At 41.6% G+C, this 25,025-nt stretch overlaps 2 protein-coding genes and 1 pseudogene across 3 annotated transcripts in view; 2 read left to right on the top strand and 1 right to left on the bottom strand.

Annotated features, from left to right (window-relative positions):
* Window positions 1-8,632, top strand: part of TAF11 (TATA-box binding protein associated factor 11) — a 15,090-nt gene extending 6,458 nt beyond the window's left edge. Inside the window, exons 3-5 of one of the 2 annotated variants that reach the window (XM_004389836.2) lie at window positions 2,712-2,799; window positions 3,157-3,253; window positions 3,913-8,631. In XM_004389836.2, coding sequence (XP_004389893.1) covers window positions 2,712-2,799; window positions 3,157-3,253; window positions 3,913-4,043 — 316 coding nt within the window. In that variant the 3' untranslated portion in view covers window positions 4,044-8,631. Of the gene's footprint in view, window positions 1-2,711; window positions 2,800-3,156; window positions 3,254-3,912 lie in introns of both variants that reach the window. The other variant, XM_004389837.2, reaches the window with a different exon arrangement.
* A 24-nt stretch (window positions 8,633-8,656) lies between these two features.
* Window positions 8,657-25,025, bottom strand: part of BLTP3A (bridge-like lipid transfer protein family member 3A) — a 42,741-nt gene continuing 26,372 nt past the window's right edge. Inside the window, exons 12-21 of the mRNA XM_012559529.2 lie at window positions 24,564-24,705; window positions 24,133-24,326; window positions 22,489-23,945; window positions 17,548-17,744; window positions 13,752-13,906; window positions 13,517-13,667; window positions 10,918-11,180; window positions 10,202-10,310; window positions 9,970-10,076; window positions 8,657-9,616 (exon numbers count right to left, since the gene is read on the bottom strand). Coding sequence (XP_012414983.1) covers window positions 9,491-9,616; window positions 9,970-10,076; window positions 10,202-10,310; window positions 10,918-11,180; window positions 13,517-13,667; window positions 13,752-13,906; window positions 17,548-17,744; window positions 22,489-23,945; window positions 24,133-24,326; window positions 24,564-24,705 — 2,901 coding nt within the window. The 3' untranslated portion in view covers window positions 8,657-9,490. The remainder of the gene's footprint in view (window positions 9,617-9,969; window positions 10,077-10,201; window positions 10,311-10,917; window positions 11,181-13,516; window positions 13,668-13,751; window positions 13,907-17,547; window positions 17,745-22,488; window positions 23,946-24,132; window positions 24,327-24,563; window positions 24,706-25,025) is intronic.
* Window positions 14,105-16,144, top strand: LOC111819072 (protein FAM98A pseudogene; annotated as a pseudogene).

Here is a 25,025-nt window from a genome sequence, read left to right as displayed (position 1 = left end):
TCCATAATTTATTGTGATCCACACAGTTGAATGCATTTGCATAGTCAATAAAACACAGGTAAACATCTTTCTGGTACTCTCTGCTTTCAGCCAGGATCCATCTGACATCAGAAATGATATCCCTCATTCCATGTCCTCTTCTGAATCCAGCTTGAATTTCTGGCAGTTCCCTGTCGATTTACTGCTGCAACCGCTTTTGAATGATCTTCATCAAAATTTTACTTGCGTGTGATATTAATGATATTGTTGGATAATTCCCACATTCCGTTGGATCACCTTTTTTGGGAATAGGCATAAATATGGATCTCTTCTAGTCGGTTGGTCAGGTAGCTGTCTTCCAAATTTCTTGGCATAGACAAGTGAGCACTTCCAACACTGCATCTGTTTGTCAAAACATCTCAATTAGTATTCCCACAATTCCTGGAGCCTTGTCTTTTGCCAGTGCCTTCAGTGCATGTTGGACCTCTTCCTTCAGTGCCATTGGTTCTTGATCATATGCCACCTCCTGAAATGGTTGAACGTCAACCAATTCTTTTTGGTGCGGTGACTCTGTATTCCTTCCATCTTCTTTTGATGCTTCCTGCATCATTCAGTATTTTGCTCATAGAATCCTTCAATATTACAACTCGAGTCTTGAATATTTTCTTCAGCTTTTTCAGCTTGAGAAATGCTGAGCATGTTCTTCCCTTTCAGTTTTCTAACTCTAGGCCTTTGCAAATGTAATTATAATAATTTATTTTGTCTTCTCAAGCTACCCTCTGAAATCTTCTGTTCACTCTTTTGCTTCATCATGTCTTCTCTGCACTTAGCTCTATGTTCAAGATCAAGTTTCAGAGTCTCCTTCTGACATCCGTTTTGGTCTTTTCTTTCTTTCCTGTCTTTTTAATGACGTCCTGCTTCATGTATGATGTCCTTGATGTCATTCCACAACTCATCTGGTCTTTGGTCATTAGTGTTCAGTGCATCAAATCTATGCTTGAGATGGTCTCTAAATTCAGGTGGGATATACTCAAGGTTGTACTTTGGCTCTCATGGACTTGTTCTGATTTTCCTCAGCTTCAACTTGCGTATGAGCAATTGATTGTCGGTTCCACAGTTGGCCCCTGGCCTTGTTCTTACTAACGATACTGAGCTTTTCCATCATCTCTTTCCACAAATGTAGTCGATTTGATTCCTTTGTATTCCGTCTGGCGAGGTCCACGTTTGTCGCTGTTGGTGAAGAAAGGTATTTGCAGTGAAGAAGTCATTGGTCTTGCAAAATTCTTATCATGTGATCTCTGGCATCATTTCTATCACCAAGGCCAATTTTCCAACTACTAATCCTTCTTTGTTTCCAACTTTCGAGTTCCAATTACCAGTAATTATCAATGCATCTTGATTGCATGCTCGATCAATTTCAGACTGCGGAAGTTAGTAAAAATCTTCAGTTTCTTCATCTTTGGCCTTAGTGGTTGGTGTGTAAATTTGAATAATAGTTGTATTAACTGGTCTTTCTTGTAGGCTTATGGATATTATCCTATCACTGACAGCATTGTTCTTCAGGATAGATCATGAAGTGTTCTTTTTGATGATGAATGCAATGCCATTCCTCTTCAACTTGTCATTCCCAACATAGTAGACCATATGATTGCCCAATTCAAAATGGCCAATACCAGCCCATTTCAGCTCACTAATGCCTAAGATATCGACGTTTGTGTTCCATTTCATTTCTGATGATTTCCGGTTTTCCTAGATTCATACTTCATACGATGTAGCTTTTTTTCATGTTAGTAAATATGTCCATAAATCATGCTCTTAATGGCTGCATTGTATTCTATTATGTGGATGAACCACAGTTTAACCAATCCCTATGACTGTTCCTTTATTTTTTTTTCTTTTGACAACATTTTGATGAATGTCTTTGGGCACATCTTTGCATACTTGTCCGTGTACTTCTATGATAAACTTCTAGAAGTGTAATTGCTGGTTCAGACACTATGAACATTTTCAAAGGCCTTCATACATATTTCCAAATTCCTCTCCATTAAGGTTGTTCCAGTTCACACTCTCCCAGCATGTATGAGTTTGTGTCCCCACACTCTATTAGCATTCTTTTTAATATTTATCTGTTTATGAAAAATGTTATCATGTTTTATTTAGTTTGTAATTTTGATTTCTTTAGTTAATAGTGAAGGTTAATTTTTTCCCCCCTATGTTTATTGGCCATTTGTATTTTTATAAATTTCCCCTTGATGTCCTTTGTTCATTTTTAAAAATTGGGATGGCCATCTTTAAATCATTGTATATTAAGAGTACTAGCCCTTTTCCATATACTTTGCAAATATTTTCCTCCTAAAACTTTTAATGTTGAAAGTTGCTTGTTTGAATATAAATGTATTTATAAAATTTTTACCATCAATCTGAAATGCAGTTAGGGAGAGAGAGAGCCTAATGCTGAAAACACATTCAGTATAGTGTGATTCAGTGAATGACTCAGCATTGATACTTAAATTTTTATTCTTAATGAAGTAATTAAGAAGTTGCATTTTACTTTTTCTCAAGTTTCTTAAGAGGAGAAATGGTGTTTTATCTTCATGCCTCTAAGACCAAGGATAATACCATTGATCCCTTGAGAATTCATATTTTTAATTGTCTGAGATTTGCTCTTATTTACGTAACAGTATATCTTGAGCGTTTGTTTTTATAACTTAATTACCTGAATCTTTCTCTAGAATCCTGGTTTCTTCTTTTTCTGAGGAGCAGCTGAACCGTTATGAAATGTATCGCCGGTCAGCTTTCCCCAAGGCAGCCATTAAAAGGGTAAGGATGGACTACCACACTTCATTTCCATCACATATTAGAACTAAACTAGGCTCAAGAGCTGTGTCCCTTGTCCTTTTGAAGTGAAATGTTAGACACATTGGTGGATCATTTAGGTGGGTAAATAAAAATAACATGCCCCTCAACTATCTGACCTATTGTAGTTTTGTATTCCAGGGATAGGGTCTCAGTGTATAGAATAGGTCATAACACACCTGCATCCTTGTTTTAATAGTCTCAATTTTAGCACCTAACCTTTAGTAAACATTTTTTCAGTGCAAAGGTCTTTTATGCATAGTATGTTCCAAAGTCAGTCCTTTACTACCTTAATCACAGAGTCTTTGTCCTTCTTTCAAGCTGATCCAGTCCATCACTGGCACCTCCGTGTCTCAGAATGTTGTTATTGCTATGTCTGGTATTTCCAAGGTCTTCGTCGGGGAGGTAGTAGAAGAAGGTGAGTAGTGTTGGTTCAAATGCTGGATTTAACCAGTGGTGTTCTCATTTTCAAGAACAGCTATACTAAGTTACTCTTTAGAGTACCCTGTAGTAATTCCGATTTGCACTAGAAGTTGACCAGGTGGGAGCCTTGTAATCAAGAAAGCATGACCATTATTCCTTGAAAGTTTCAATAGGGGGGATAAGGAAGCATCTAGGAAAGTCCCCTCTCTAATTCCGGTCCTCAGCACAGGGTGACAGAAGCAGCCTTTCTGTTTTTCTCCGGTGGACCTTACTCATTTCTGCTGCCAAAAGTAAAGTTACAGGAAAAGCAACAACTGGGGCTAGTTGGTGTGGTAGAATGAGTGGTCCCTGGTATTGTGAACGCTGAGCCCTGCTCCCTCTGTTCACTGAGTAAAAAGCCTGGCAGCTGCCCATTAATATCCAATGAAATTTTTAAAGTGGGAGGTTTTAATCTTTTGCCTGTGATAAAGCCTGATACAGATACTATGCTAAAGCTAACATGATACATTTTATAGCATTTCCTTAAGAAAGGAAAATGTCTTATTTCCTTAGCAAGCTTAAGAACGGTTAACGAGAATTACAGGACCCAAAAGGAGGATATGATTAATAAACTCTTGTGTGATAATGAAAACTTTCTCCTTGCCCCCTGTTTAGCACTGGACGTGTGTGAGAAATGGGGAGAAACGCCACCACTACAACCCAAGCATATGAGGGAGGCTGTTCGGAGGTTAAAGTCGAAGGGGCAAATCCCCAACTCGAAGCACAAAAAAATCATCTTCTTCTAGGCCAAAGCCTAGAAAGGCCTATTATTGAAAGAAGAGGTATTGGCTCTAGTCCTTCTATCACATGAGACTGTCTGCACTGGTGCTTCGGTATCTGAGTCCACCAAGGATTTGATGATGATTTTAATGTCTTCTTCAAAACTGGTATGTGTCACACCTAGATGGTGGCATGCAGCCTTGTTTCATACTTGCCTTGACTAAATGTTGGGACCTCCTAGGCATTTTGAGGCATTTGTTTCTTGGCTAGTTGAAAGAAGAAAGGTGCATGGACCTTGAGCATTCTCTGGACAGGGAAGCTGCTTTCAGAGAGAGAAAACCTTTCCAAGAGAGCTTTTTGATGGTTTCACATTGAAGCCTGAAGTAGCTATGACTCAGGTTGTTTCTTAAGTTTGGTTTTAAATAGATGAAACCACCAGAAAATTTTGACTTGTGCTACTCTACCATGAAGGATGCAGTGATAACAGTAGTGGAATAGTTTGTCCTTGTAAACATTTAAGATTCTCCTGTGGATTTTGGTTGAGTGATCATTAAACTGTTTTCCAATTTGCCATACATATATTTGTTTTCTGGTTGGAATGGGGAGACATTCACCATTCTTTTTTGGTGTCAGAGTAAAACTGGTCTTGACTTTCTTTGTGAATATTGGTGCCCTTCCCATTTTCTACTTGAGTCATTAAAATTTTATCTGATAAAGAGCACCAAAAGCACTGTTTAAAAACAATATAAAAGCCCATATATTTTGGATTCCTCTAAATAGATATACCACAACCAATATTGTTTAATCAGTTTAATTTGCTTTTTTTCAGGTAGTTCACAGAACCAGTACACTCAAGATTCGATTAGAAATTGCAACATTAAAATTTCCCAGTACTGACTAGGATTCCAGTTCATTGATACATTCTTATTGTTTTCCTCAAATAGAGGGGAATGGAGTGACCTTTTATTGACAGTGATTAGCAGTAATAAGGCTATTATATATAATTGGCAATCCCCCAGAATTCTTTCCTCTCTATCATTCAGTGTCACAGGAAGAAGGGTTTTGAAGCTGTTCTCTTTCGAAGCTTTCCTGAGCATGTTTTAGTAAAGATTCTAATTCTGTTTAGCACCCAGATTAGGGGAAACAGCTTAGACTTATGAAGTAGGGAAAATCTGACTTTAGTATCTGATACCAAAACACATGGCTTTCCACATGTACATAGCCAATGGAGAAGACACAGCAAAGAAATGCTGTAAGACTCAGGCAAAATTTTCACCGAAAACAAACTTGACAAAAACCAGATATTCTCTCAGCAGTAACAGGAATTTTTTTAAATGTTTATAGGAACTCTACCTATTGCAGTTAGAGATACTGGATAAGGCTGAAACTATAACACAGGAGGACGATCACACCCCAAGTCTGGCCACTTAGCAAGGCCTCGCTGTTAAAGGTTCTCCAGGAGTGCTCCCCTGGTGCATGTTGTAAGAGGTGGGGAAAAGAATCCCCATTCAACAATAGCTACTATCCCAATCTATCCAGAGGTGGGTGGGAATATTCCTATTCCAGCAAAAGGTGGGGGTAGCAACTGGCGAAGGCCCTAGGCCCTGAAAGAATGGTGCGTCACAACAGATTCTCTTAGAAATTACGACTGTGGTAAATCACAAAGCAATAATACAGCTTTTGCAGCTCTCCAATAACCAGATGTCATCCTACTAGTTTGTGGACCAAAGTTCAGTTGTTTCCATAGCTTTGTGATTTTAGTAGAACTGATTTTAGAAGTTTAAGCAAGTATTAAATAAGAAAAACAAAACCTCAGTGTAAAGATGTGGAATGGAAATTTCCCATAATCACTATGGCAATATTTCAGTCTACCTTCTTTCTGCTACCCCCAGAACTATCCTTAGGGGAAACTAATTGAAATGAGTTGAAGCACATGTTATGGGGGTGGGGGGTGGGACCATTTCTTTCAGGACCATGAGAAAGGAGACATAAGGGTTGAGCCCTATGGCAAATGGAGTCAGATGACATATAGAGTAAAAAGCAGCCATCACGTGAATAGAACACACACCTTTTGTCTTAAGTTAGAGAAACTAGGTTAATTATTCCAGTGAGTTGAAAAGAGAACTCGATAAGATGGATAATCATCCCCACAGCCCAGGTAAAGAGAGGATTTGAATTCTAGTCCATATGCACTAAAACATATCCCCAGTATATCCATGTAAACAGGAAATCTGGACAATCACAGATAATAGTCAAATGCTTCACAGCTGAAATGGTAATGTGCAGTGGCTGAAGTCTTCGAGGGATAGTGGTGCTATCACTTAAGACATTTTCTTGAGGTATTCTTATTTCTTCTTCAGAGTCTTGCAGCTCTGAGATAGAAATCCTAAGCAGTCCAAAGGGGCTGACACTTATTTTTTTCCTTCCATTATTTTTACACTTATCCTGAGGACTACCAACTAGTTCACATTTCCTCATTATGAAAAAGTCTTTCCCCAATGAACAGGTGTATGAAGTTACACAAGATGATTTTTACCAAAATCCCATGCAATAATGACCCCTGCCACATTTCCTGAGGGAGAATTTCAAGACACAACGGCCAAAGCTGCCACATAAGGGAAGTCAAATTATAGGATTCCAGTTGTCACATGAACAAGAGCTCCTGACTCCTTCAGAGGGCCCAGAAATCTGACTGAGCTCTGGGCATTAAGGGGTTAGCCTTGCTGCTTGCTGGATTTGTTTATCCTGCCTCCTACCAAGCACAAGCTTAAGGTAAGGGTACACCAAACCATGCCTATCAGACATTTTCATTGCATGGAGGGATGTCAGAGGGATATAGTGGGAGGGCAAGGGAAGAGACTCAGAATGTGATTTTAAACCAATTCAGGGAAGCCTGAAGTTGAATAATTATATTTCCTGTCCACTGGATTCACCCCTACCCCGTCTCCCTAGAGCAACAGAAATACCATGCTTGAGAGGACCAGTGAGCCACTCAGTTTAGCATTTTCCCTTTGAAGAAGCACTTAGGGGGAGTTTGTGGAGGAATGCAGTTACCCTCTCAGTTGTGTTATAACCAAATAGCTCTAATTTTCTACAATCCCTCTTGGGAGACCATCGTACAGGGATTCTTCTTAAACCTTCTGTGCCCACATAGTTTCTGCTGGCACCACTTCTTGGACAAAAACTTTGTAAGTTTCTGATTTGCTATGAGAAGTGCTTTCTTTTACCTAAGGCTATGAGGTAGAGCCCTAGAGCTAGTATTTCAGGACCTGGTGGACGTATCCTTGCTCTTATCTGGATATCTGATCCAACATTCCCCTCAGCTTTCATCTTTCCAGAATGGAGTCCACATTTTAAAAGATGTGTCCTCGTGTGGAAATACCTCCACCCCTGATAATTTTTCTCTTCTCAAACCTTCCCCCTTTCACTGTGTTTTATAAATAAGGTCACTAGAAATACAGAGACAATTAGATGACATAACCACAGTTTTGTCTGAGGGGGTGTTTTCAGTGTTGTCTCCAAGAGCCCCTCCTGATGATGCCTAGAGAGCAGCTGGGCTTTTGGCCACAGCAGCACATCGACCCCTGCTCCCTCTTCAGCAATGCTTAGGTTCTTTCCTGAGTTTTAGCAGAGCTCGTTACCTTAGCAGTTGATGAGTCTTCTATAAATACATTACCTTACACTTGTCTACACTGAACTGCATCCAACACTTTTCTGAGAGTTCTGTGACCCTCCTGCAGTTTTTTTTTATTCGTTTGTTTTGTTTTTAAATCTCTTCTAGTTTGACCTTTCACTACCTCAAAGTGGTGACATTTGATTTTATTATAAAATCCTACTTTCAAGTCTTTTCTAAAAGTTTTAAATAAGGTTGAACCAAGCATCAACCTTTAGGGAACTTCTATAGCATTCTTTCCAGAAAGATGTTCCTTTATTCCTAAACCTCTAGGTTGCTTCCTAAGCATGACAAAATAATCCCACAATCAGATAGCAACTCATGTTTTAAAAACTGCCCAGTGAAGAACCTTGAGAAAGGTTCTTTAAAAGTCTGAATAAATTAAATCTGTTTTTTTCTTGAATTCATGTTTCTTTTTATCCTCAAAACAACTACAGTATACAAATCAGGTATGATTTCTCGGAAAAGAACCATTTTACCTTTCCTTCGATAGGTCATGTAAGATTAAGACTTCAGTGACACCATTAACCCACTATTTCACCATCTTGCCAAGTCAAGGTGAGTCAGCTGATGAATTCCTGTCCAATCAACACAGCTTGAAGTATATCACAGAGCAGTGTGGATAAAGGTGGAGTGTTGGCAAAGCATTAGATAGGAAAGAAAGTGGGAGGAAACAGCTCTTTTATAGGGCAGAGACAAAACCTAACTAGTTGAAGGGTTGTTTTGTTTTTTATACTGAAATCAAAATCAGGTGATTAAAAAAAGCCACAGTGATTGAGGGGGTGAGAGGCAACAGGTTGAGATGTTTATGTTAAATTAATGTTTAAAACACATTTTCAGTCCCCAGACTACCAACTGCTGAGGAGAGGGCTAGCAGAAAGTCACAGTGTTAGGAAAGCAGATGTGCCAGGGACACCAGGGAGACAGAGGGGATAACCTCTGAGGCGCGGCTCTGAAGGAGGGGTGGGACTTAGGTGGGCTGAGGGGGCTCAGAATCAAGCCCCCTGATTCCTACCACATCATGCCTTCAATTCAACCTAAATCTGAATGAATACATTTTTCTTGATTTAAATTTCAAATAAATTGTTATAGAGGGAAAAGATGGTACTAGCATTGTGCCCTCTAAATGGTGCTTTCTACCCCAGCATCACAATGATGAAAGTGTAACAGAAAGGAAGCGGAACCTTAACAAATCTGATAGTAATATCAGCCAAGATGATAGGAACTTAGTTCCCTTTCCAAAAAAGGCAGAGTACAGATCCCCCTTATTCTTGTACCTCTCCTGGCCCCCACCTTGCTAGACTTTCTTATTCCACTCCACTACCGTGACCAAGGCTCAGGCCAAGGCCTGTTCAGGTCCGCTACAGGAAGCTCTGGTACGTAGAATCTTTGGTGGCTCTGTTGGTGACTGAGGAGGTGAGTACTATTCCTTGTTCACAAGGTTGTGGAAGAAGCAAATGTCTCTGCCATGAAACCAGGAGGTGAAATGGCCCTACAGTGCCCAGAAGATTCCACCTAGCATGCAGAGGGTCAGAAGGCTTTATATATGTAAAAGATGACATCTGAGCCACGCACAAAGCTGCCCCCAGTTTCCTGGGACATGGTCATGCTTTGCCCTGTCCTCCATCCGTGTTAGAACAGCTAGTAGAAAGTACACCTCCAAGGAGTGAGTCCGGCACCCCTCACTCTCTCCAGCATCCTTAGGCAGACTTATTCAACACTGGACGGAGCCTTCTGTCCTAGGTGGTGCTGTTGCTGGTGATCTCCTCTCTCCTTGACACAAACGGCTGAGCGCTGCTGTCAGAGCTCAAAGAGGGGGTTATATTTCCTAATCTCCTGAAGAAGTTTTTCTTTATCCTGGTTGGCATTAGCCAATGCTTGCTTGGTTTCTATAAGTTCCTTTTGTAGGGTAGGCAGTTCTTTCACCTGAGGAACAATAAGTAGTTCACAATTAATGAGCAGAATAGGGTAACACCACCTTGCAACAACAGCCAGTAAGGGAGACAGGAAGGAAGAATCCAAACAGAAAAATCTACAAATTAGGTCAATGACCCAGAGAACCCAACAGGTGGAATATGTGATCAGCAACCATTCAACTCTAGCTCTTGACTTGCAGCCTCTATTCAGTCCTTTTAGAAGCTGCTGCCCGGTGACAGGAGACCAAACCACCCAGATACAGCACAGCACAGCAACATTTTAAGCCCCTGGGGTTTTACCAGCTTCCGCGATTACAGCCCCTGAGAGCTTATGGTAAAGGTACTCTGGAGTTACGTCCTCACCTGCTGTCCAAAAGCTTCCCCTGTGGGCACCAGAAACACCTGTTCTTTTGGGGGCTGCCTCTTCTCACTTTTAGCTACTTCTGTTGGTGGTCTGTCCTGAGCAGCAGCTAGAAAAAAGGTACAGTTCTAGGTGACAAACTGCTGCCAATACCCAGACAGTTCTGAGCTGTCAACTATTCCCTCACAAGAGAAGAGAGGCGGAAAAGCAAGGAGGCTGACAAGCCTGACTCACCACCTATGTGGAACACACCATCATCACTCCGCTTCAGCACGACGTGTTCCATGGCCAGAGTGATGGGGACAGGGCCTGGGGATGTCGGATAGATGGGGGGGATATCATCCTGCAGGAAGAGAAGGAAACTATATGATGCTCTCAGCCAGCTCAAGGCTACTTGGATAATACAACCCATCCTGCTACCATTCAGCTTGAAGCACTTTTATGTTGTCATTTCTCCATACATTCTTGCAAAGTAGGAAAGTTATAACTGAGATCCATTCTAGAGTGAAACTGAGACTTAGATCACCTAATGGCTTGCACATGGTCACGCTCCAAGCCAAAGGCAGGGCTAGGGTTACAGACAAGGTCTCCTCGCTTGAACCCAGGGCTTTCTGACAGCAACACACATTTATATAGTACTAGAACACTGATGGAGCCCTAGTGGTGCAGTGGTTAGGAGCTCAGCTGCTAACCAAAAGGTTGGCAGTTCGAATCCACAAGCCACTCCTTGGAAACCCTAGGGGGCAGTTCTACTCTGTTCTATAAGGTTGCTATGAGACAGAATCAACTCGCTGGCAACATGTTTAGAACACTGACAAAGAATGGTGGTATGCATTTTCTCACCTGATCCTCACCATATTTTATGGTGGCAAGGGATGAAGTTGACAGCTGTTACTGCCAGAATTCCTTCCCCAACAAAGTCCAGGGGAAAAAACAAAGGTTCCTCTCACCTTTAGGGTGATCCTGGAGTTCAGGAGCTCAATCTGCATGGGGACCACCACTGGAATCTCCTCATCCTCCAAGAAGGGCCCCAGGCCACTGAGCACCGAGGTGAGCAGCTCTAGGTCACAGCCATGAAGCAACAAGTGCAGGAAGCCATTCTGTATGGCCAGGGGGGAATGAACAGCTGCACCAGGTCCCACCTCAAAGCGAAGGCCCACAGCTGGCATGATATGGCCAGTCTTCAAAGCTGAGGATTCCTGAAAACTTGTTCCTTTGAGAGGAAAAACAGAAGGAAAAGATATTAACAGCCAGGGACTGTTCTAAGCACTTTACATGTACTTAATATTCTTAACAATCCTATGCCAAAAGTATTATCATCGTTCCCATCTTAAACAGATGCAAGAACTAAGGCACAGAGAATAATTTGCCCAAATTGACACAACCAGTAAGTAGAAAGGCTAGGATTTGAACCCAAGCAGTATGATTGCAAAGTCCATAAGCTTAGCCACTTTAGTGTAATGCCACTCAAAGTAGAAGGGAGGTTAAGGAGTAATAAAAAGCTGGCCTTGCTATGAATCTGAGGTGCTGGGCTACTGGCCAAGGGAAAGCTCTTAAAATATAGGACCTTCAACTTGGCTACATTTGAACGTGTCTTCCTTTATCAAAGTCTCTGTCTTCTCATCTCTCTCTGATAGAGCCAAGTAGGATCTATGCTAACCTCTCCAAAACTCCGTAAAGAACAATCCCAGCTGTAGCCAAGGATATGGAACAGCTTATACACTTATGAGACTGTGAATTGGTACAACCACTTTGGGAAACAATTTGGCATTATCTGGTAAAGCTGTAGCTGTACCTACCCTAATGATCTAGAAATTATATCCTCAGGAATATAACCCTGGAGAAACTCTTGAACATATGTACCAGGAGACATGAACAAGGTTGTTTATGGCAACACTATTTGAAATAGCAAAAAAGAAAAAGAAACAACTCAAATGTCTATTCAGAATAGACTGAAAAAGTAAATAGTGGTAATGAGCACAAGGGATCTTTTTAGGGTGATGAAATGTTCCAAAATTGGATTGTGGTGGGTAGAACTGCCCCATAGGGTTTCCAAGGCTGTGATTTTACAGAAGCAGACTGCCACATCTTTCTCCTGTGGAACAGCTGGTGGGTTCAAACTGGCAACCTTTTGGTTAGCAGCCAAGCACTTAATCAGTGCTCCATCAGGGCTTCTTGATGTTTCACAGCTCTGTAAATTTAGTAAAAATTTATCAAACTGTACACTTAAAATGAAGGCGCCCTGGTGACAGAATGGTGAAGCACTTGGCTGCTAACTGAAAGGCTGGAGATTCAAACCTACACAGCCACTCTGCAGGAGAAAGACCTGGAAATCTGTTGCCATAAAGATGGCATACTAGGAAACCCTATGGAGCAGTTCTACTGTCATATGGGGTCGCTATGAGTCAGTATTGACTTGACAGCATACAACAACAACATTTAAAATGAGTGAGTTTTATAGTATGTAAATTATACACCACTAAAACCATTTATTAAAAAGTAAAAAAATGGTATACTTATGCAATATTAAATAGTAGTAAAAATGAGTGCATTATAGCTAACTCAACATAGAAGAATTTCAAGAATATCATGTTAAGTGAATGAAGCAAGTCACAGAAGAATATAAACTATGATTATGTTAAGATAAACTTAAGGAGCAGATGGGAGATAGGAGAAAAGGAGGCTTCAATGCTTAGGGGACACTAAGCTTATATTAAAGATGATGGAAAAAACTGGGAACAGATAAGAGTAATGGTTGAACAACATGAACATAATATCAGTAAACTGTACATGTGAAGACTGTTGAAATGGCAAATGTTTTGTTACACAGATATATTTAGCATATTAAAAAATAATAATAAATTAAAAAACCTCTGAAGCTAAATAATACATTGATACAAACACATGTAGAAAAATTATAAGGTAAAGCAAAAGACTAATAAACACAAAATTCAGACTCGTAATTACCTCTGATGGGTAAGGGACAGAGAAAGATCAGGTGAGGGGCTCCCAGGGACTCCAAAGGTTAATGGCACCGTTCTATTTATCAAGCTAGGTAGTAAGTACATGGGCTCGTTGTATTCTGTATTATTCTGTAGTATCTACTTGATATTTTAAAAAATAACTTTTAAACAAATCATTTAACATAAGTCCAGATTTTTCCTGATCATCTTTTAAAGTATAAATGATAACTCACATCAAAGGACTTATTCTGAATAACGGGAGTTCCCTGATTAGATATAGTTTTATGTTAGCAGCCACACAAACGAAGAAGTGGACACTGTCCTCCTGCAAAAGCTGACGGAGTGCCAGGGAAGTGAAGGCGGACAACAGCCAAGTGAATGCAGAGGCCCAGAAAGAGCTCTGGGGAGCTTGTACGGAAAGGAGGCTTCACTGGAGTTCTTCCTCCCCCCAGTAGCTGCTGGAGAGAAGGGACAAATGCTTGGCATTATGGCAGCTGCCCTTAGAACACTGACAGGCAAAAGTTAAGCTATGGCTGCACCCAGACAAATCCCACAGGCTCTCCTCTGGAATGGCTGCCATCCTCACCTGGGCACTGTCCGTGCAGGAACTGCCAGAGTCCCATGGTACCCAGCTGCTGGAGGGTCAGTTCCTCTGCTTGCAGGGCCACTGTCAGGTCCTCACCACGTACCTCAATCCCAAAAGACACCTTATTTACCTTCAGGACCAGAACTGAGACCTGTAAAAGGAGACACTCTTAGCTCTGAGTCCAAAGCTTCCAGCCTAGAGCCTACCCTCTGCAGAGAAGAGTAGAGCAGCTGACCGGGTGAAGACTGAGGTCTTCTCTACTGAGTGAGACTGAACTGTTGGCCTCTGGTGACCCCTGGCCATAATTATCCGCAACAGGGCTCCCTTGAACACCAGCATCATCCAAGACATTCGGAAGAGATCCTGGCGGGAGAGATTCCGGACCAGACTCTGCATGAGAAAGGGGACAAAAGGGTTCAAAAGTCAAAAAGTCCTGTACAAACTCAACCTCTAAAAACAATCACAAGTGTAAAAACAAAACATTTATGACATTTATGAGACAACTGGAAATGCGAAGACAAATTGGATATTTGATAAAAATTTTTCAAATTATTGTTAATTTTTTAAAGTGTGATAATGGTATGTGGGCACATTTGGAAAAAGTCTGTACCTTTTAGAGATGCAAAATGAAAACATTTATGGATAAAATTACATGATGTTTGGAATTTGCTTCAAAGTAATATGGGAAGAAGGGAAGTGGGCAAGAGTGTATATGAAACAAGAATGGCTGTGGGTTCTTAATAGCTGAAGCTAGGTGATGGGTATATAAGGGTTCATTAGTTGATTCTGTGAACTTCTGCACATACTTGAAATTTCCCATAAGAGGTTAAAAATAATAATAGCAAAAACAAACATGGGTACCACCATCTGACTTGAGAAATGGTGCATTCTCTCTTTGTCTTCTTTTCATTCCTACATTCTTAAGGGACCATTTAATAAGTTTCTATTTGAATAAGCTGAAAGAACAAGTGTAACTTCCAGAGGTGACTGATTTAATTCCTAAATGTTACTCATTTTATTAGCCAAAAAAAGTTTCTAGTTATTTTCCAACAATAAAATACATAGGTAGGCATAAAAATAGACAACAGGTTGCCAGTGAAGAGGGCAGCCTGATGACTCAGAAATGTGAATAGCACTGTAGCATAGAGTGTGACCTCATACAGACTGACATCTTGGAGTTGTTGAAGATCTAGGTTACAAGGGTCCATTGTTAGATGATGGCATGCTGTCTCAGGCAGTCTCTGGTGGAGCCAGTTCTCCAGAATTTACCAAACTCTGTGCTTGACTGGTATCTGAATTAAGAGGGCTCTGTAAACTAGATGAAAACGTGTAAGCAACTAACAGCCTGAATGAAGCTGAAGAATTCCAGCTTGAGCACATCTCGTCTCAGAACTAGAACCTGCCAGAATGCTCTGTGTGAATGCTCCTCCAAAAAAAGCTCAAGAAGGAGGTGGTAGTGAGGTCTGGTCTTTTAAGAGTTGAAAGGCATATGTATTGCTCTACGAATGTCCAAACCTCCAGCCAATATAACTATCTCCCAGTTCTTCAGCAGGATTGAAAAAAAATTAAAGGAGACATTAGCAAAAGTTCCACCTAATCATGTGGGAAAGCCTTTATTGAAGAAGTTGCCAGGACCAGCCCACTGGGAAAAGACTGAAGCAATTAACCAAGCTATAGCCAATGAATATGAAGTTTGGAGAAAGCTGCTAATAAAATGTTTGGATGTCACTGTGCAGTCATTTGGCTGGTCTGACAGAGTTAAGCATCAGACAGAAAAATCAGCAAAGGTTTACCAGCCAAAACACTCAGTCTTATCTCCTAAAAGTACTATTTCTGTTGCCCATCTTTTGGCTGCAAGACAAGACTTGTCAAAGATTTTAAGGACAAGCAGTAGCTCCATTAGAGAAAAGACTGCCTGTGCTAGTCAATGATGGGCAGGGTGCCTGACAGAGGTGGTAGACCCAATAAAACTGAACCTCCACCTCCAGAGATGCCACCATGGCAAGATGGCCCCAGCAGCAAGCAGGAGGCCGAGGAGGGAGAGGTGGTTATGAACATTCCTCATATGGAGGATGAGGCAGTCATGAACAAGGAGAAGGGAGAGGTAAACGTGGTGGCTATAACCATGGTGGTCAAGCGGGAGGAAGAGGAAATATGCATCAAGGAAGCTGGACAAATAGAGGGAGTGAAGGAGGAGATAGCTACCAAGATGATGGTTATTGAGATTTGGGTTTCCAGCCCAGTGGTTATCATGGTGGCCACCGTGGTGGCTATCAAGGTGGTGGTTATGGTGGCTTCCAAACATCTTCGTATGCAGGAAGTGGATACCAGGGTGGTGGCGGATACCAGCAGGACAAAAGATAACCAAGATGGTGGGCACCATGGTGATCGAGGCAGTGGTCATGGAGGGAGAGGTGGTCACGGAGGCCAGGGAGAAGGTTGAGGAGGAAGGAGGAGCCAGAATTATCACCACTTCCAGCACTTTTAGCATGGAGGTTACCAGTATAATCATTCTGGATTTGGACAGGGAAGACATAGTAGTAGAGGCTACAGAACCTTACATTTTGCTAGAGCTCAAATAATAGAAACTTAGTCTCAGAACCCTGAATCCAGAATCTATTTTGAATTAATATGAGATCACAGATGGCAGGCAGATTCCTGCTTGGCTTAAGCATTTATAGGTCATCATTCAGTTTGTCGGGTTTTTTTAATGGCTTTGTATAATGTTGTTTATTTGAGAAACACAACATCTCTCCTTTGTATAAAGGATTTTTTACAAGGGTAATAAAAGCTGCCTTTAATCTTTGGCCAATAGATTAATTCCACAGTCAGAAAATGCATACTTTTTTGAAGAAATTACTTGAATAAGTAGTTTTCAATACGCAGTTTTTAAAATGAGGATTCTCCTAGATTTTTTTAGATTTACAACTAGGAAACTTTCCTCATATTAGCAATCCATTTATATGCGTTTTGCCTGAAGTATTCTAATGCCTCTTTTCCAAACACAGTTCTGCCCCTGGCTGGCTTTTTCATTCGAGGTTATGCCACATCTGCTTCATGATAGAACTGTTAGGTCTGTTCCAGTTAAATGAGCTCTTCTGCAGATACTACACTCAGTAGGCTTATCCTGCTGATGGAATACTATACCATATGCTTAACTCTGAAAACCTTGAACACAGCCAGAATCCGTTAGAATAATACAAGCAAACTACGTTGTGAACCTACAGTACATGTAGGCATCTAGTTAAGTATAGCAATTCAAACTGACCTGCATCCTTCCAAAACAAGTTCCTCCTTCAACCTTGTTTTTTATATGAAATCTGGTATAAAAAACAGCAAACTAAACTTTGTCTTATGCAAGAGTTAATACCACTGGCTCAGCAAATACAAGTTGGTTTGCTTTGGGCAGGAGACTCTTTTTGTAATGGAAGAAACGCACTAACTACCAAGAAAGAAGATGAATTTTTGCTTAGTGCAGGAGGCCCTTTATTATTGCTGCAGAAAACAAAAGCCCGGCTGAGTTGATGTTTTACATTCTCCTTTACTGAAATCTTCATGATGCTTCTTGCTGGGTTTTTGTATACATAAACATTGTCATAAATACTGAAAGAAGTGGCTGGAGGTGTGCTTTGTGTGAAAGGTGAGCAAGAAAGTACCTGTACGTTCAAAAACAAACAAACAAAAAAAAAAAAACAGACAAGAAACACACACCAGTGACCAATGACACCAGTCACAAAGCTAATCCTACTGTTGCAGCTACATGGCTATAAGAATAGCGCTCTCTCCTTTTGTCTAAGTCTCTTTTTGTGATAAAGGTCATGTACTAATCGATAATTTAGTAGATGTGGAGATAAAGCCAGAGGGACAAATTCATTAAAATTTCTCTCTCTCGCTCTTTTTGGGGAGGTCATTTAAGAAAACATCTATTTTATCAAATCTCAGCTCCTTTTGAATCCTGCTGGTCTGAATACAGGTAGCGAGGCAGCCCTTTCTGGACTTCTGCAGTTCTGCCTGGCTCCACTTCCACTTACCGGACTCCGAGAGCATCACAAAACCATCACTGCCATCGCTGTCCACTGAAATTCGGTCTTCAGGGCCACTGCTATCCAATGAGACACCATCAAATGACTGCTGAGACACTGTCCTCTTCATGGAGAAAAAGCGGAGTCGGGCAGCACCTCCACTCATTGGCGCTGTCACACCCTCATCTATCTTGGCCATGGGCTCCCTGTTTTAAAAAACAAAACAAAAACCACTAATGTGGCTTAGGAGACATGTTTGTCCCCACCTCCTTACAATACCCCACCCTTGAGACCAGACAGTTCATGTGAACATAAATAGTAACCTTACCTAATACCTACTATAAGGGGATCATCCCATTTTTCAACTATTGGCTTTTCTGAATCATTTTCGTTCCAGAATCTCAAACTGCAGACGCAGCTATCTCATGTCAATGTTAAATGTCAAGGTTATTCAAGGTCATTCCATACAGAGAAGACACCAGCCACCTACATCCCCAGAGCTCATGGATGGCACCTGAAGCCACCCACATTCATTTCACAAATATTTACTGAATAACTTCAGTACACAGGCACCACACTAAGCACAGGGCAAGGGTGGGGGAGTGGATAAAATGATGACTAAGACAGTGCTTATCCTCAAAGAATTTATAATCTCTCAGGAAAAAGGAGACATACATAAATAACAACAGTACATGGTAGGAAGTCACATGCGCTGTAAGAGAGGCACAGAGTCACAGGCCAAAGGCTAGGCAATATCAGAGAGGAGAAAGGATAAGGAGAAAGGGATGGCTTTGTGGAAAGAGATGGCACTTGAGATGGTCCCTGAAGGGCTGTGAAAGTAAGAGATAAGGAAGAGGGCATTCTATAGGGAAGAAACAGCATGAGCAAAGGCATGGATCCCAAAAAACAAAAAGTAACTTTGGAGACTAGTAAGCAGCTCAGCCTAGGTGGAGTGTAGGTTTTGTTGGGGAGAGCAGCAGAAGATAAAGTTATAAGCATAACACAGTGGAAAAAAAAAAAAAAAAACCTTTAAAGAACTTTTAGTCTCATTTTACAGACAAAGAAACTGACCCAAGGCTACAGCTAAAGACAGAATTAACAAAAACCCATCTCTTAACTTCCCACTAAGTGTTCTTTTCACTTTCCTACATGGGTTACAGCCATATTTTACAGACAGCCCTGGATAAAAGTTTATATATATATGAAAGTGTTTTGAAAACTGTAAAGCACCATATGGATATAGCATAATAATTGACTATGCCACACTAATGAATTCAGACAAAATTCAGGAGGTATAAGGAAAAAGCCTAAAGGTTTTGGAGTAGGGAAATAACAAGATCCTATATGTGTTTCAGGTAGTTTGACCTAGTGTTTTCAAAGAATCTAGAGAGGAAAATACCTCCAATGAGGAAATCAATTAATAGTTTACTAAAATAGTCCCGTCTGTAGGGATGGACAGGAAACACTGATGTGAGATCCCTAGAGCAGGGCTCTCAAAGTGTGGTTGGGTCAGAGTAGCAGCATCAAGGGAGGATTGTTAGAAATGCAAATTCTTGGGACCCATCCAGACCTATAGGGTCGCTATGAGTCTAAATGGACTTGACAGCAATGGGTTATCCAGACTTACTGAATGAGGAAGTCTGGGAGTGGGGCTCAACAATCTGTGTTTTAACAAGCCCTCTGGGCAATTCTGATGCACACTCAGTTTGAGAACCACTGCTCTAGAAATTATGCCCAGAACCTAACAAATAACTAGAAACAAAAAGCTAAAATGCAGGGCCTGAATGAGCAGAAGAATGGTGGTACCAAAAGAAAGGCAGGTCTAGGAAGGGGTAGAGAATTTAGTTTCATATATGTGAGGTTTGAGGTACCCCTGGGAGATCCACACGAAGCTATGTCCAGTAGATAGTTTTAAATGAAGACCAGGGGTCGTCATTGCTGTTAGGTGCCATTAAGTCGGTTCCAACTCATAGCGACCCTATGTACAACAATACTGCCCAGTCCTGCACCATGCTCACAATTGTTGCTATGCTTGAGCCCACTGTTGCAGCCATTGTGTCAATCCATCTCATTTAGGGTCTTCCACTTTCTCGCTGACCCTCTACCTTACCAAGCATGATGTCCTTCTCCAGGGACTGGGCCCTCCTGATAACATGCCCAAAGTATGTGAGACGAAGTCTCGCCACCCTTGCTTCTGAGGAGCACTCTGGCTGCACTTCTTCCAAGACAGATGTGTTCATTCTTCTCGCAATGCATGGTATATTCAACATTCTTCACCAATACCATAATTCAAAGGCATCAATTCTTGTTCAGTCTTCCTCATTCACAGTCCAACTTTCACATGCATATGAGGCGACTGAATATACCATCACTTCAGTCAGGCGCACCTTAGTCCTCAAAGTGACATTTTTGCTTTTCAACAATTTAAAGAGCTCTTTTGCAGCAGATTTGCCCAAAGCAAATACGTCATTTGATTTCTTGACTGCTGCTTCCATGGGCATTGATTGTGGATCCAAGTGAAATGAAAACCTAGACAACTTCAATATTTTCTCCGTTTACCATGATGTTGCTTATTGGTCCAGTTGTAAGGATTTTTGTTTTCTTTATGTCGAGGTGTAAGCCATACTGAAGACTGTAGTCTTTGATCAGGGGAGGGAAGGGAAATCACGACTGAAAATATAGACTATACCAGAAATAAGGAGATGGATAAAATAACGTAGAGAGAAAGCATCCAAAAGTACAGAATGATAACAAACCTTTTGAAAGTTTGGCAAATGCATCAAGAACCTTAAAAATGTTTACAGCCCTTGACCCAATAATTCCACTTCTAGGTTTTTATTCTAAAGGAAGATTCAGCTATGCACAATATACACGAAGAGTAATGTTCACAAAAATAAAGAAGTTTAACACAGTATTGGTTCTACCTAAGAAAAACGAAACAGACTAAATGAACCAAATTGTGGACTAGCTGAATAAATTATGATACATCCATTTGCTAGACGATAACATGCAATTAAAAATCATGTATTCAAATACCTAATGAATGGGAAAATATTCACAATAAAACATTAAGTGACAAAAGCAGGATACAATACTGTAGAAATAATATAATCCTATTTTTGTAAAAATGATATTTGTGTATATTATGTAAGTGTATACACATGTAAACATTCACACGGACACACAAATATATGTATAAAAATTAGAAGAAACTCAAACATAAATAGTGGCTATCTCTGGATAATACACCGCAAATGATTTTTATATTTTCTTCTTTATTCTTCTCTGTATTTTCTACATCGTCAATACAATGAACATAAATCATTTTTATAATTAAAAAAATAAGAATTATGACAAAAGTGATCAATGCGGACAGCCTAGCCCTGGGAAATATTTACATTTATACCATAAAAGGAAGAAGAAAGTAGTCAACGAAAAAGAGAAGATTGCCTCAGAGAAGTAAAAGTAACGGGGTGGTGTCACAAATGCTGATGAGCATTGTCAGCTGATGAGCAATGGTCTGATGAGCAATGTCAGCTGCCATAGAGGAGTCTAAGAGAAGGTCTGAGAAAGGGCCACCAGACTGAGCAGTCAGGAAGTCATTGTTAATGTTTAAAAAGGAGCTTTTATCACACACCTTTCTTCTTTCTTTTCACCTCTCCTCTTTTCCCACCTCCCTTACTCTTCTCCATCTAGAAAAGGCAGCACAATTTGGTGATTAAGAGTCCAGGCTTTTAGTCCTCGCCCTACCACCCACAAGCTGTGTGATCCTGAGCAAGTTCCTTAAGTCTCTGAGCCTCAGTTTCCTCATCTGTAAAATGGGGAGTGATATTAGTACTTGCCTTAGAGGGTTTTTATAAGAATTTAATGAGTTACTATTAAGTATTTAGAACAGTTCCTGGTACTTGGACACCACTCAATAAATGTTGTCTAGTATTATTGTATCACACAACCCTTCAAGTTTTCCTCTCTTTTTCCTCCTAGGCTTTCTTTGCCTAGCAGGTACTAGCAACCAATAGGCATTGCTTAGATTCACTTAAAACAATTCACTTAGACAAAAGCTCTAAGGCCACAGATCTTCATATCATGCTTGCTAAACCACAAAGTGTCCCAGCAAAGATTTCCCTTAGTCTTCATTAACTTTCTTAAAGCCATAAGCATCCATGGGAAAAGCCATACCTTTCTACTCTTCTGATTATGCAAGTCTGTTTTCCTGCTTATTCCCTACTGTATCTCCAGTGCCTGTAATAGAGCCCAGCACACAGTAAGGGCTTAAAAAATATTTGTTGAATGAATAGATGAAAATGATAAGATGTACCAGCCCCGGCTTTTCTACTTACAAGATACAGGATCCATGGGCTCATCTGAAGCCTCAGTTTCCTCAGTTATAAACTGAGGATACAAATACCCATAGCTACCTCCTTGGGCTGCTGTGGGGATCAAATCAAACAAAATATTACATGAAACCCCACTGAAAATAAAATATTGTACAGATGTCGGGCATGATTATTCAGATATAGCTTATCTGTATCAATAACAGTGAACTGGTGAAAGAGGAGATAACCTGATTCTAGGTAACAATAAATGTAGACTTGGCAATTGCCCAATAGGCTACAATATATGGAGGCATATGAAAGTCCACAGGATGTTGTGTCACTTTATTGTAATTTCTGGTTCTTCCCTTACCACAGAATTAGATGTAGTCCTGAAAATAAGTCTCTCCAGCTAGTATAACCTGTATCCCCTAAGTAGCTGGAAAATTCTTCCACTGCCCCATAGGCAGCTCTGAAAACTAGAGGCTTTGCCGCATTAATTGGGCCACTCTATGCATTCTCCTAGACTACATGGTGCTTCCTAATCTAAAAGTGCACACAGGATGAGACCTTAAGCTTGATGTTCCCAGCTAAGAGGAATAGATGGGGTGACTAAAGGAGGTGGAGAACTACTCACTTGGCTGGGGGCAGGGACAACATCTTGTGCATGGTGGAGGTCATTCGGTCTTTGCCCAGACTGAAGGCATCCTTAGTCAGGGACACAGCTTCCTTGGTGAGGTCCATGGTGGCATGTAGGGCCTCCTTGGTGGCATCCTTGGTCATATGAATAGCACTTGACAGCTCTCCCTCAATGTTCTTCAAGGGGATGAGCTCACCCTCTCCATTCACAGCAGTATCTCTGCCACTTGGGGGCTTCAACACAGCAGGTGAGCTGGATGCTTGGGCTCTGCTCAGTCTCTTGGCCTGGAGGGACTCGACTGCCTCATGGCCCTTCCCTGCCAGCTGCGGAGCAAGTGAACCTGAGTCCTGCAGTTCTCCATTACTATGGAGAGGCAGTGGCCTATCCTGGGATACATCCAGATTTTCAATGCCACTAGCCTCCAGGACCTTCTCAGGGCTTGCTGGGCCCTGGTCTGAGGAGGCATCAGACTTCACCCCCTGATCCTCTGAAGGAGAAAGCTCTGAATCTATGACGCTGGTGGTATCTGAACCTGCAGAGTCAGTCTCACCAGCCCCAGGGGTAGGATGCATGAGCAGAGCCACTTCAGCGCTGGGGAAGAGGACTCCAACGCAAGCTGTCTGGTCCTGCAGGGGAGTCCCAGTCATGGCCTCTGTATCCTTAGTCAGCTGCTCCTGAAGACCCTGCAACACCTCCTTCAGGCGGAGCAGAGCCAAGTACTGGTAGTGGTCAAGCCTCACACGGACATGGGCAGGGGAGTGTACAAGCATGTGAACATCTGCTGCATCCTCCAGCTCTGTCAGAGGCCCTTTGCTGTCTGCACCATCTCTGCCCTCTTGCAGAATTTCCATGACTTCCGTAAGTCCTGACAGGCTTTTCAAATTTTGCTCAGTCTTTGACCTCTGATGGGACACAGAGTCAGGGACAAGGGCCTCAGAATGGACAGGACTGCCAAAGCTGGCTGATGGTTTCAGCCTCCCCTCTGCAGCCAAAAGGCGCTTCTGTGCCTGGGCTTGCTGCCAGCGGAGGGGTAGGCAGGCCCAAATGGACAAGGGGAAAGGGGCCACAAAATTCAAGGTATGGCCTTTGAAGTTCTCTGTTCCCTCAAAGTCCAAAGAGATCTGAGTGAAGTGGATGGACCAGAGATCCTGGGAAGCCTTAGGCCTCTGGGGAGAGAAAACATTAGGCTGAGGGAGGTGGGAATCCAGCTGAAAGGCATTATGCAAAAAAAGCATGTGCAGAAAGCTAAAGCCACCTGGAACCTTGGGGAAGTGAACATAGCTGGAATGAAAGAACTCAGTAGCAGCAAAACCCCGGAAGAGGTTCCGGAGGTCTGCACAGCTACAGTGTGGGGCATGACGTGTATTGGTGGCACTCATGCCTGATGCAGAGATGACAAGGGCTTGGGGACGATGCAACCCAGCCTGTTCTCTCTTCTCCAGTGGGCAGCTCACCTTCAGAGAGAAAATGAAACAAAATTCAGAATGTTCATCTGAGTATCTTAGCAATGCACCATTAATACACATGTGACAGGCTATTTGGGCTGTGAAACTTTTTTTTTATTTCCATCAAATGGAGAGAGCAGAACCCTGGATTATTGCTGTGTTTATCCATAGGGAACAAAAATCCCTCTCACCCTACCTTCAACCGAAAGGCATCCAGTCGGATGTCCAAGTGTTCATCTTTCTGGCTTGAATCTTCCAGCTTATAGATAGCTTTGAACTGCTCCAAGCTGCGGTATAAATCCAGGCAAAAGAGGTTTCCCCAGAGCAAGCTGACAGGATCCACAGTAAATGTCAGACCATTTAACTGAATGTAGAGATTGGGACATGGAACTGGAAAGTGGAGAAAAAAAGAATCACCACGTAGAAAGCAGCAGCTACACGCTTTCATTTTATATTAAGGCAAACGTACACAGTTATACAGGGCAGAGTTTCTGACAAAAGTGTGCTAAACTAACTTAAACACCTAAAAATCCTAACAACAAATGAGGATGTAAGTAGTGGGCCCAAGGCTGACAAATATGAAGTGCGTAAACTGGAGAGTAAGAAAAGACCAGACCAGATGCTTACCTGGAAGCTCCTGATTATCTGGGAAGTAATACTCTGTAAACTCAATATGAATGGCAGAGACCTGAGTGGGTAGCTTGTGGAGTTTCCGACTGCAGGAAAGGAGTGCAGATGGTTTCTTACTTGGCTGTCCAGCTGTAGAAACCTAAGCACAATCACAAGTTACTCAGTATCTATAGCAGCACCAGAATACAACTCAGTTTCTTTTGAGGAAAGTACAAAAGCCTCTAGTATCTTCCCCACTTTCGTCACAGGGAGCTTAGTGCTTTTCACACATATTCTAGGCATTCTCACACTTGCCTAACACTACCCACAAGTTGCTTTTTTTTAGTGGGAGGTTTGTAGTAGGGCATTCAGAGGAAAATTGGGGGAATTCTGAAGTCCTGATCTCAGCAGACATGCTCAGAAGGAAACAAACCAAGTCATCAATTCACTCAGAAGTGAGGGAAACAGCCTCCAAATTCC

The sequence above is a fragment of the Trichechus manatus genome, unplaced genomic scaffold (assembly GCF_000243295.1).
Source record: "Trichechus manatus latirostris isolate Lorelei unplaced genomic scaffold, TriManLat1.0 scaffold00261, whole genome shotgun sequence".
NCBI classification, from domain to species: Eukaryota; Metazoa; Chordata; class Mammalia; order Sirenia; family Trichechidae; genus Trichechus; species Trichechus manatus.
Note: the sequence above shows the minus strand (reverse complement) of the source record. Positions and strands in the feature narration are given on the sequence as shown.